The 13,388-nt window shown below is 38.5% G+C and overlaps 1 protein-coding gene across 1 annotated transcript; it reads left to right on the top strand.

Moving 5' to 3' along the window:
- The first annotated feature begins 1,314 nt into the window (after positions 1-1,314).
- On the top strand, positions 1,315-10,319 carry sash3 (SAM and SH3 domain containing 3). Its single transcript, XM_044363141.1, has 8 exons — positions 1,315-1,504; positions 3,405-3,500; positions 5,014-5,148; positions 6,375-6,510; positions 6,604-6,761; positions 7,493-7,705; positions 7,803-7,947; positions 9,554-10,319. Exons 1-8 carry the CDS (start codon positions 1,448-1,450, stop codon positions 9,802-9,804), a joined length of 1,191 nt encoding a protein of 396 aa, XP_044219076.1. The 5' UTR covers positions 1,315-1,447; the 3' UTR covers positions 9,805-10,319.
- The last annotated feature ends 3,069 nt before the right edge of the window (positions 10,320-13,388 follow it).

Below are 13,388 nucleotides of genomic sequence, written 5' to 3'. Positions count from 1 at the left end.
TATCAGTAGTAATAACTGAATAATATATATAAATAAATATTAATAACATTCTGAAAGAGGTCTCTCTGCATGATGAGTCACTTTTGATACTTTAAGCATATTTTACTGTAAATACTGCTGCACATTTACTTTTCATTTTCAATGCAGAACTTTGATGTATTTTATGGTGTATTATTGACACTTTTACTTGAGTATGATCTTAGCCTTCAGTGAACAGTCTGTGAAATCAGAATTTTGTTTATCTTTGTCTGTCTGCAAAATCTGCAGGACGATCATACCTTCTTGCCAACCTTCAGTAGAGTGACAGGAAACTAAAATAGGGCATCCTCTTGTCATGTGGTTTGCTCTCAAACCAAAATAACAAGCTAAACTTGACTTGCATTGCACTTCCTTCTCTCTGCTTTTTACTACAACTGTGTTCCCTCGTCCTCCAGGCTGAGCGTGCATTCAACAGCACGCACATCTCTGTTAGTCACTCAAGTTGTTTTTATCTCAACTGTCTTGTTTTCACAGTGTCAGCATGAGTCTGGCCTTTGCAACTCATTTGTCCCATCTTAGAAGCTGCTTTCAGTATAAATGTCCTCTGCTGGGTGAGCTGGATTTTCTGATCACCACTGTGATTCTGTTATGGCCTCCTGTAGCTGTGGCTGGTCTCTGCTGCAGCTGCAAAACCGTTGCTTAGTTTCTAAATATGTCATCTTTAGATTTCTTTCACTTCCACACATCAGCCACAGTGACAAATATGTGCTCATTAGAATAAACTAAACTAAAAAATGGGCTGAAATATAACAAACTAGAAAGAAGGAGTGGCAACTAAACAGAAGAGACAGATGAAGAGCTGCTCTAATTCACTTCAACATTTTGCTGAAGTTGAACACTGATGTCTGAGGAAGGAGAAATGTTGTAATACAGAAGGAGGCGAGGGGTTGCGTGCTTTTAAAACAGCTGCTCTTTATTGAGGATCCTATAAAAAGTTTTCTCCTGACTGAACATGTAAAATATCAGTCATCATTTGATCACAACATAAGGCAAAATCACAGAAAAAATACTTTCTTTTTGACTTTTATCGGCGTCAAAACCTAAAAATACAGATGACTGACAGGTGCACATCTGTACAAACAGTCATAAGTGAGTTGTGACATTTTCACAGGCTGTTTCATGTATGTCAGTTCATTATGACCACACAGAAGGCTGAGAAATACATGCAACCAAAGCCACTAGTGTGTGTAAACCTTGAGCACCAGAAACAGGGTTTGCCTCTTCAGTTTCTGTGTGGCCATGTGACTTCCTCTGCTTTGCAGCAGAGAGCAACTCAGCCTTCCTCTGTTTTTCAATCTGAGAAGTTTGGCAGTGACGGCAGAGTGACAAATCCTCACCGATCAGAAGCGGCTCTCCGTCTCTCTGCTTTTTGTCCAGAGAGACCTCGGGACCACTGAAGAAGAAGAAGATGTTGAGGCGAAGGCCTTCAAATGCCTCGGAGAAGGAGCAGGTGCAGAAGAAGAAGGTGAGGGTTTTTTTTTAGTTATTAGTTTGTTTCGGAAGGTGAGGAGAGTAAAGTGAACGTGTACAAATTGAGCTTTTATAAAATGCACACATATGATATCTGTGCTTGTGATGTGGGCTGTTAAAACATTTTCACACACTTTGAAACTTGATCACGTAAAGCTGTTTTGTATGCACAGTGTTCTGACACAGGATGTCTGCTAAAAGATAGTGTAAACCTTTGTGGTGAAACTGAGCAAAACCACCCACACTCGCACACAACTCAAAGCTCAGTAAGATCAGTTTTTCTAAAACCGAACATTTGAGAAAAATGTTCGGTCTAACTACCACTCTAGCCTCAACTTATTATTTGCACTCTTTTAGAAAAGTAAAGTTCCTCTATTCTGGTCGGGTGAGTCATTGCTGCAGATGTACTTTGAGTCAGAGCAGGCTTTGTGGCTTCTGGGTGCCTTCGTCTCCAGCTGCCATCATGAGATCCTCCTACGCTTGACACTAGTGGCCTTATTTTCCATCCACATCTTCTCCTCCTGTGGTCCAATTCACGCCTTGTCATTACACATCTCATTGCCTTTGTTCTCGGCAATCATCTCCTAACATATAATTGTCGCCGGCAATAATCGAGGCCGGATTGTTTCATAACACGACTCACCGCTCAGCGTTAATAGAGGATTGATTTATCTGAAGGCCTTGTGGCTCTTTAAGGGGGGACGACTGTGACGGGAAAAACAGACATTTGCCTGCAAAAACTAATAGCCTCATAATGAAGGTTATTTGTCCCCTTGACTGCTTTGGCGGTTTGATTCTTCAGGCCAGACGCAGACTGACTTGGATGTCTGCAATGATTGGCTGCCAGCAGTTGCTCAAGCTGTGCCTGTTTCCTGTGGTTTCTACAAAGAAACAAGAAGGATGTGCTGCGATAAGATTATGCACAGTGACTTGTGCGTGGAAAATTAGACAAAGATTTTCCACCAGAAAGATAGAAATAACTCAAAGATGTGCAAATTGCGCAAAGGAGTAAAAAAAAAAACCTTCTTTTGCATGCAGGTGGCGTGTTATGTTCCAGAGCACGAGTTTATCCCAATCTGCTCTTCATTTGCCCTTAAATGATGAATTTACCCTCTTGTATTTAACATTGTGCTGACACTTTACTTAAAACCCCTTATAAGCAGTATGCAAACATTTAAAAACACACTATAATGTAGTCATAAGCAGATTTAAGGACATTTTTAAAGCTTAATAATGTACCTCCACTTATTAATAAACACTTTTATCTGCATATAACTACATTATAGTGTGTTATAAACCATTTATTAACTGTTCATATACTGATTATAAATGCTAAATAGGGGGCTTATACTTAAGTGTCAGCAACATGCTCTCATGTCTCTTTAGAAAGTTCAAAAGCCAGTCTGACTTCTTTATCATGGTAGCAATTAAATGTCATCTTATGAATTACAAACTATTAATAGTAACTCTGATATGTCTCCCTGCTCTGTTTCCTGTCTTATCATTTCACCATCATTTACTGTCTAAACATTAAGACAAAAAACAGGTAAAATACTCTCATGTCTTTATCTTTGATAGCTGTGAGTGAGACCACAGACATGGGGGCAGTTATTCTTCCTCTGATAAATCCTCTGCAGATTCGTTCTGTCCATACATTTGTGGAGATAAGAATATGTTGTGCATGCTCGGCTGTGAGGCCAGTGTTATCAGTGTTGTGTTACAAAAACCACCGAGCAACTGACTGACATGTTACTGATGTGTTTCTGGCAACACCTTTTTGTTTACACTGTAAGTGATGACAGTTTTATTGCTATTGTTAGTTATAGCTTGGTTAGCCTGCTCTGAGCCTTTCTCATTATAATTCTAAATAAACACTGTTCATTATGTGTTCACAGCTCACGCTGCAGAGGTCCAGCAGCTTCAAGGATTTCATGAAGCACAAACCCACCTCTCCTGTCGTGGCGGATAAGGAGTTCTCCTTGGAGGACACTGTAAGACAAAACTCATTGTTCCTTTCAACATACACACATAGAAACACACAAAACATTATCAGACACACAATACATCACTGTTTGGAAAAGTGGAAGTATATATTTCATAAAACTTTATTGTGTTTTAAGTTCCTAAATTGGCAGTTCCTACAGATGTTTTGTGACATTGTTCCTCATTCATCCTCGTGAGATCATCTTCATCCAGCTTCTCAGTCACATCCAGGAAAGGCCAAAAAGGGCAGAAGCAGAAATCATCAGTTATGTCCGTTACAGAAGTGCACAGTTCGTCCTTCCTGATTTGACACACTGCTGCATGTGTGTGCAAATATTAACACTTTAAAAATTCGCTTAACTTTTATAACTTCCCAGTAATTTCTTGGTAACGTCAGTAGAAGTTGCAGCACAAGTAAGACGTGTAGAAAAGCAGAGGAAGTAACAAGAAAAAAGACTTGAATATTGTATAGCCAAATGACAGCAGCACGCAGACAGGATGTCCTCTGGTGTGAGTCAGCCATGCACAGAGCCTCAGATAGTTGCAGAAGCATCATGCATTTAACTGGGAGTCTGAGGGTCCTCCCCCAGAGAATTTGGGACTTTTCAGTTCAATGTCTTGCATTTTTATCTTTTAATTATTAGCTCAGATATCGAGATATGTGCTGAAAATTCAACTGCTACATCCCTTTCTGTCTCTGTGGCGTCTGTATGTTTGTTTGTGGTTACTGAACATTTAACTCTGCAGCTAAACAGTTATTTCTCCACTATGTCGTGGGAAAGTTATAACCACAGTCTACAAGAGCATGAAAAGCTTGAAAACTTCAGGTTTAACAACAGAATTTGAGTCCTGAGTATTTCATCAAAATCCCACAAGAGAACTGCTTTGATAAACTCTACTGAAGTTTGTTATTATGGGAATTCACTCATGAAATAAACACTATCTGCTAATTTGTAGAAGCCACAGAATGATGCTCGATGTTAAAACAAAAGTCTAATACATCTGAGAACAATTGTTCTGAATTTTCTTTTCTCTAAATATAACTATAATGTCCACTGCAAATTACAGAGGACTCGACCTCAGTGTCCTCAAACAATAGAAAGTGTCATAAAGTACATTTGCTGCAACTAACTGCCTCATGAAAACTGTTACTGAAAGCATCATTAGCTTTCATTACGGAGCTCGCAGCCCACACTGTTTGGCTGCAGAGGGAGTTATGTTTGGTAACACTCTCAGAAACTGTGCTTTCAAGCACCTGGCCACTATAAAGTGCAGGTGTGTGTGTGTGTGTGTGTGTGTGTGGGTGTATATAAATGAGAAGTGAGCACTTTGACCTGACAACGATGCCACAGAGAGAGTTCATTTATGTCAATGACACAGATACATTCTTAAATAACATTCAAACTTCCCTTTGCTTTACTAAAATAAGGTTGTACGTCATGAACTCAGATACTCTGACATCTGTTGATCACCATTTTGATCATGTTTTGCAAAAAGCTAATTATTAAAATCTCCTCTCAGGTGCCAGAAGGTGTAACAGCAGAGGAAGCAGTGAAAAGTGGCAGCAAACTGGGCAAGAAATGGCGCAACGTCATCTCACGTACAATGACCCGCAAAACATCCAAGATGGTGCAGAAGGCTCTGGCTGAAGAAGGGGTAAAGACTGTTTTTAAAAAGATCAACATTAGTTACAGTGACCTGACTAGCATATGAAGATATCAATACTTTAAACACTAACAATTAATACATTTAATCACTTAAAATAGCATCTATGACACATAGCTGATATACTATGTACTCTGATGCAAAAACACACCTTGACATTTTTTGAGGACAATGTACTACTCCTGAAATAGAAAGCTGTTGTCTCCACCCAGTGGACAAATATTGTACTGTGCTTTTGAAAACAATGGCAGTCTTGTTTTTAAGTTCTGACCTTTCGCCCTGATACGAATGAATCTCTGTTCAGTGCTGCACAGTGTTTTGTAAGTTAGGATAAAAGGTAACATGGAGAAAACATAACAGTTGAATCAAAGCTTGAGGTAAAACAGGCAGATATTAACTAACAATCTCCAAAAATAATGAGGAAAGGGGAAAAACCTTTAGTGTGACTCACCAAATGAGACACATCTCAACACTATTGATGCTGCTTTTCAAACCACTTGATTGTTACAACCTTGAGCCAGACTCCGTATATACCATGATAGTCCACCTTCCCGGTTTAAACTGGCCTCCTACTGTAGGTCAGATTCTAGGAGGATGACCCACAATGGTTAACAGAAACACACAGCATATGCAGTATATGCAGTATATGTCTAAGGTCATTACATTGTTCAACAACACATTATTGAAAATGAATAATTTATTCTTCTGTATGTAAATTAACTGCAACTAATTTCATCCTATAACCACCATCACACAGAAAAGTGGTTCTGTTGAAGCACGAAAAAGACAAAGTCTTTAAAACCTTTTCAACAAATCAAAAACTAAACTGTAATGACAACTTTAATCCTTTAACAATTCAAAGCATGTAAACAGGAAATGTATAAGTGGGTGTATAAAAGGTTTAATCAGAATGAAACAGGGAGAGGACGCTTTCACTCTCTAAATGTACAAAACAGCAAATGCTGAGTCATTGTAAGGTTAGAGTGTGTTATAGTTGATGTGTGAAGGTCTGAATTGATAAGAAAAGACTCTGCTGAAAGGTCATTAAAGCTCCAAGTTCTGCAGGTTCAAGAATTCAAGCAGAAACACAATTTTCCTAAACTGATCAATGAATTGTATCCAATAAACTCTTACTTTGATCAATACATTTGTCATTACTATTGGTCTTAGAGTCTGTTAGGAAAACTTCCTCATTATGTCGTCCTGTGTTCCTGCAGGGGGAGAGCGGTGAGGAGCTGTCCCCCGTCTCCGGTGACTGGCACCCGGACCTGACTGCAGGACAAAGGACGTCTGTGTGCTCCACAGGGTCCGAGGACACCATGCCCAGCCCAGTCACCCGCCAGCTCTCCGGCAGTAAGTCCGCCTCACTATACTGTGCCTGTTTGCCTGCAAGCATCTGAAGGCACAGAATAAATCTGACCTCGCTTCCTTGTCTGCACACCTCAGGTAGTGACAGACAGAGCTTGGACAGCGGATACTGCCAGAGGGACAGCATGAGACTGGAGGAGAACGGCCTTTCTTACACCGGACCCTTCTGTGGCCGCGCTATGGTCCACACCGACTTCACTCCCAGCCCTTATGATGTGGAGTCGCTGAAACTCCAAGTGAGTCATCCTCTCGGTCTCTGATTCGGCCCTCGGCCCCTTCTGCTGTCTAGTCCCCCCAACCCCCCCGGGAGCTTGTTAACCATGACGAACAAGGAGGGTTGTTTTGATTATCATTCTTCCTGAAGCCACAGATTACTGACGCCTCGTTTGAGAAAACAACATAATTTCAGCCCCAATGCTGTCACTTCAGTGCAAATGATACACAACGGTACTAAGTGATGAAAGTCTGTGAAAGAGTGTTTAGTCATTCAGCTATTTGCTCATTCACGTTTCACTTCTTGTTTCTACGCAAGTGCATCTACGCAAGTGATTATTTCAAATTTGCAAGCAGTAATTGTAAGGATAAAGTGAGTCAACTCAGATTATTGTGACATATAGAGCACAAATATTGTGATAGTGTTGATTTCCATTAAAGTTCTCCTCCAGGCATGTTTTAAGATATATGAAAATATTCAGATTTGACTAATAATTTGGGTCTGATTTGCGTTTTTCACACAAAAAAAAAATCACTTAGCTAGTAAAAATTCTAAAATCTGTGAATATGCATTTATTCTTTATTTTAAATGTTCAACTACTGATCATAAGATGTCTCCATTTTGAGCGGATTGGGATCTTAAAATTAATGAATAATAAAATAATTCTTGTTCTCAAGGACTTTCCTTTGATCCTCCTTTCATCTGTGTCCTTTATCCTCTGAGTCTGATATTCATGCGTCATCCCTCTTACAGAAAGGTGACATCATCCACATCATCGAGAAGCCCCCCGTGGGGACGTGGACAGGGAAGCTCAACAACAAGGTGGGCTCCTTTAAGTTCATCTACGTCAACCTCCTGCCTAACGAGAGCCCCCCAGCCAGGCGGAAACGCAACAGCAGCAACGCCCGCAGAGCCAAATCCAAACCCAAAACCCTGGAGGAGGTCTTGGACAGCATCTGTCTGACGGTAACACGACACTTCCTGCATCTTTGTTCACACTTTAATCTCATATCCGTGACTCACTCTGAGTAACATTTCTGTTGATTCTCTCTTGTGTTTTTAGGAGCTGAGTTCTTTGCTGTCCATGCACGGTTTCCAGAGCCTGGAGGACTTTGCAGGCTTGAAGGAGTCTCACCTCAATGAGCTGAACATCACCGACCCAGAGCAGCGCTCCAAGATCCTGAACGCCACTGAACTGCTCAGAGACTGTAAGTGTACACATTATAAAGATGTAACAATCTTTTATAATGGTGCTTATCTACTGCAACATCTAACAACAAGAAAATGAATCTCTAGATTTTAGGAAAATATAATAAAATTTAGTCACTGCTGATCAACCAAGAACACATTTTAGAGTCATTTGGTGCCACTCAGATGTCACATTCTGGCAGTGTAAAATGTCTTTGGGGAATACTTCATGCTACCATCATAATTTTTCTGCCTCAGCTACATAATTAGGTACATTTTATGGCTCCGTTGCACAGTGTTACACTCACGTTTTACAGTTATGCTCAGTGGCTTGTAAGAAATCATATTTTGTCCTGATGCCTGAGCTCATCTCTCCTCCAGATGAGTCATTATATGTCATTTTAACACTTGTCCCGGAGCAACAGCTGTATGTTGAACACAGTTTATGGACTAACATTGAAATTAGCTGCAGCAACATACTGTACATGCACAGGGGAGCCGAGGACAAGCTTGAAACCCCTGTTGATGCCTCACAATCAGTGTGTCTGTTAAGATTCATATTTAGATCAAAAGAAAGATTTAACTCTTTGCAACATGTTTGATTAAACAGTTATTAGTTATTAGAAAACAAATTTACTGTGACACACTGTAACTTTTTGCCAGAGAAAAGGCTGTTTGACCTTTGACCTTCACGAAAACACTGATATCTACAATAAGACATTTGACCTGAATACAGAAAACTTGTTTTTAAATCTTTGAATGCTCACAGATGATGCTCATTCAGTCATTTCTGACTTAGACTTGAATTATATTTTATAGACTTGAATTATATTTTATAGCCCCTGAAATTTTTTTGTTTGAATGATATTTTATTTAAAAGCAACATACAGTATAATGACTGAAGTTTAGTTGCTTAAAACTGAACATTTAGAAATATAAAATAGTTATTCTGAAATAGAGCGTAAAAGGATTGATGCTAAACTCAATAACACTGCAACACTATATTTAAAAAGTTGATACTTTCTGTTTGTAAGTGGGTGTCGACCTGCCCAGAAAACACGTAGGAAACCACAACCAGTAAACCAGCCCAGCTGTTGTTTTTGTTTCATTTTGTAGCAGTTACAACACAACTTGAGAGAGGAAAAGAAAACTAAGATCAGCATTAAGTTAACGTCTCTTCATCAGAAATAACCGTTTTTGTACACTTAAGACCTTTTCTAAGACATTTTATATAACAAATTCCATAAAGATGACAATTTAAATCATTTCTCCTCAATAAAGACGTGTGAAGAGTCCCTGAACAACAGAGTGAACATGACAGGACAATCATGTTACAGCTGTAAAAAGCTCTCTGACCACCAACACCTGCAGTCAACTAGCTTGTATGTTGCCCATATAATAAATAATTAGAATCATCATAAAACCACAGACACCAAACTGAGAGTAGTTTGAGCACGTTTGCAGGTTTGGTACTTTTGTATCTATTTATCACTCAGACAAACTGGCCTTTAAGTTTCTGAAGCATCTGAAGATGAAGATTAAAACACCTCTCAGAGATTAGACTAAATAAAAAATTATTGTGTTGAGACATTCTGTATTAAAATATGAGTTTTTGCCCCCATGTAGCGGAAGATGAATCTGAGCCAGAAGAGGGGGACAGATCTGTGGAGGACGCCAAGGAGCCGAGAGATTCGGGCTGTTTTGAGAGCTCAGAGAACCTGGAGCCAAAGACAGAGGAGGACGAGGTGTCAGAGGAGACAAACAAAGAGTCCAATAAACAAGAGGAAGAGTCGGAGCAGCAGGGCGAGAACCAGACAGAGCAGCTGGAGGTTGTGCAGGAGCAACTGGAGGAGCTGACAGTGGACGAAGGGTCTTGAGAAGTCAAACTTTTTTTTCTTTGATTCTTATTCCTGGTTCTCAAAGAAACTGTGGATGGAAACTTAATGCTGTAAACAAACAGTTCTGCATTGCAAGAGACTGGTGGACTGGTTGAAATATGGACACAGCGGTTTGCGTTTTTCCTCACTTTGCTTGCACTGAGAAACAAATGGCACAACTTCTCCAGGTGTCTCAGCTTGTTTTGAGTGATGTTGTGGTTTCCTCGTATGAATTATGATGATTGTTGTCGTGTGGTGTAAAACATCATATAGGATGTGTTGGTGATGAAGCATTCAAACGTTTTGTTTTTTATGTTGTTTTTTTTCAGTACGTCCCTGTCTCATGTTTTCATGTCAAATATGAATGTAAAATACTTAAAGATGTTTTCATGTAACTTGAAGTGAAGTTCAGTAGTTTTGCTTGTTCTTGTATTTTGTGGTACTTTACTCTGATTCTGTGACGTGTTATTCCGGAAAATCTGTAAATACAATTTTAATAAAACTTAATTCACTGAGTTGTATTTATTTTGATAGTGTAACCAGTGTTAGAATTGATACCTTTTAGTCATAACTGGATCATTTCAATTTCTTAAGTTAATGAAAAAATCAACTCATGGAATTAAATGTTAAAAGTCTACATTCTTCCTGGATGATTAATGGTGGGTATTTTGACAAAATAATCTCAACTCGAGGTCCACTTACTTGCTTTTTAGAGGGTTTATCTCACATCTTCATCAGTGAGCTCAGTTGTCATGGAGATGTCATCACCTAAATATAGAACTGAGACGTCTCCATGACAACCGAACAAATTCTACCTATTTAAAGCTTTGAAAAAGCTTGTGGACGTTGGAGTAAGTTTATTTTGTCACACTACTATTTCCAAAGTTAAGAATTAACTTTTCTATTCAAATATAGAATATATTATATATCAATATATCAATATATAATAAATAATAGGTATAGTTCACAACAGTTCAGTCTCTTCTTCTTCAGGTTGAGTTTTCAAAAAACGTGTGCAGGTGATGTCTGCTTTTATAGGTTATGTTGGGGGTTAAAGCTCCTTCTTGGCTTTTATCTCTACTGATAGGTGATGCGTGCATTGTAACCTACCTGAGTAACAGCTGCACACAGAAATATTGATACATGGTTCTGATGAACATGGACAGATTATGAGATAAAGGGATACAAACGCCCCAAAAGATCCTTTTTCTACCTTAAGCAGCCACTCAGCTACCCTTCACCTCACATGACATGTCATGATGGTGTCTTTGTTGTCACATTTCCAGCATCTTTTAGGTTAACTTTTGATGGAGTATTTGGACTGTCCTACAATAATATTTCAAATAATTAAAATAAAAAGTTATTAATAGTCACTTCAGTGAGAGTTTCTGGTTTTGGGGGCCACTTAAACCTCTGGGCCCCTGGTCCTGTGCCTCGTCAGCCTATTCATCAATCTAACAGCAAGGCACAAGCAGAGAGATCCTGTTAATTTTCATGACAGGAGTGAATTACATAATTTATGGTAGCTAGTGACACTGAACTGGACTGCAAAGCATAAAAGTGGAGGTAGGTGTTTACATTTTTTTGGGGGGGGGGATTATTTTTATGCAAATTGTTGAAGAAAGTGGCCTAGCGTAGTGATCCATCAAAAGACTAATGAAGAAGAAGAGATGAAAATGGTGGACAGGAAATTAATATTTTCTAGTAGTAGAAAAATGTCTGTGGGTAATTAATTGATTAATATGATTAATGAAGTTTCTTCTTTCAGACACTCACAAAGAAAAATGAAGTTCTGCTTGTGAACATTACAGACTAAAATCTATGGAAGATTTAAAATGCCTAAAGGAAAACAAATCAAATGAAGGCAAAGTGAAATAAAATTACACGTTATTTTAATTTCCTTTTTATGTATGCATTTACTGTGTCATAATTAAATTAAAAACCTTGCTGTGTCAGTGCCAATAAGCCCCGCACACTGTCTCGCTTTATATTTAGTGTTGACACGTCTATGCTGCTCTCTGCTGGACAACATTGACATGCAATACTCCTCTTCAATTTGTTTACTGTGTTGTGATTTGATTTTAACGTTGACATGTGATATGAAAAATTCATGTCACAATGAAAAACAATTCAATCAGTTATCAAACACCAAAAGGCTAAATTATTGTCATTTAACATTTGTTTTTCATTGAATTTTGACACAGTTAATGGATATATAAAAAGGAAATTCAAGTCAAAATGTGTATTATATTTCACTATCTCTGTTTGATGTGTTTTCACTTAGGCATTTAAAATCTTCTATAAAGAGCTGCTACTCACACACAATGGCAAAGTTTTGAAAGACGACTTCTGGTTGGAAATTGAATTAATTATCCTAAAAACTGTAAATATCCAGGGGCACAGCCTGGATAATTAATGTTTACCTGTAAACAAAACAAATCATATTTCAAATATTTGGTAACAACAGTGAATAAAGTGCAAGTTAACAGAGACAGACAGGTTGTCGTTCTGTAGCTTCACTGATACCACTGAAAGAAAAAAACATCTTTTAAACCACAAATAATAATAAGACAATATTGTTTATTTACCAGACACGTTGATCATGTAAAAAGAAGTGGAGTAAATGGAATGAAATACATAGAATCACAGTGTTGATACTAAACAAAGTGAACATAAATAAGAGTTCCATCAATGGTATAGTACTGTATCTGTATACATAATGCAATGTAATAGATTGATCAGAGCATTCGGATCTGACCGCGTCATGGCGTTTTATCACAAAAATCAAACATCATACAAGAGCTCAGCTTGGTACGCTCCGAAGTCTCGCAGTCGCCGTTACGACTGCAAACCCCCAGAGCTCAAAACTAAAAAGTTCAACAGTCCCTTTAAAGTCTGCTTTGAAACCGTTTTCAACACAAACGTCCCTTCTTTTAGAGAATATCAATCAACGTACATTCTTGCTTTTTCGGTGACAGCAAAGCGATCAGATACACTCAACTGTCTTCAAATACTTTCCACAAAGAAAGACCACTAAGTTCAGCTTTAAAAACTGCTCTTGGTTTAGTATTTCACATTGGAAATTGCTTGTTTGTTTGTTTTTTTCGGAGGACTTTCCACACAAACATTCAGCACTGACGCTTCTTTACTTCACAGAAACAATACAGCCGCACACTTCATAGCATCTCCCCAACGGAGACAACGTCAGTTATCTCTCCTTGTCTCATCTGAGTGTATTGAAAAGAAACATTTAGGGTTCATCTTTCATTAAAAGTGTCTTATATCAGTCCTCCTTACTTCACTATCATATTACTACTTCACGATCCCACCTTTCTAAAATCAATTTTCCACTTTTTGTTTGGCTTGGCCATACGATACAGAAGCAATATTTTTAGAGTTAAAATCTTCAGGGGATTAGGAGGAATTGTGACTGTTTTGAGTCGTATAATAACTAATCTTGGGCAGAATTCAGAGTCTGATACAATACCGTTGATACACTAGAATTTCTACACACGTATATTTCACAAACACTAACTCTTGTCTTGCATACAACACAATCACTATTACAAACTCTCGCTATCAGC

The sequence above is a fragment of the Thunnus albacares genome, chromosome 10 (assembly GCF_914725855.1).
Source record: "Thunnus albacares chromosome 10, fThuAlb1.1, whole genome shotgun sequence".
Lineage (NCBI taxonomy): Eukaryota > Metazoa > Chordata > Actinopteri > Scombriformes > Scombridae > Thunnus > Thunnus albacares.
The sequence above is the reverse complement of the archived record's forward strand: the minus strand, read 5'-3'. Positions and strand labels throughout refer to the sequence as shown.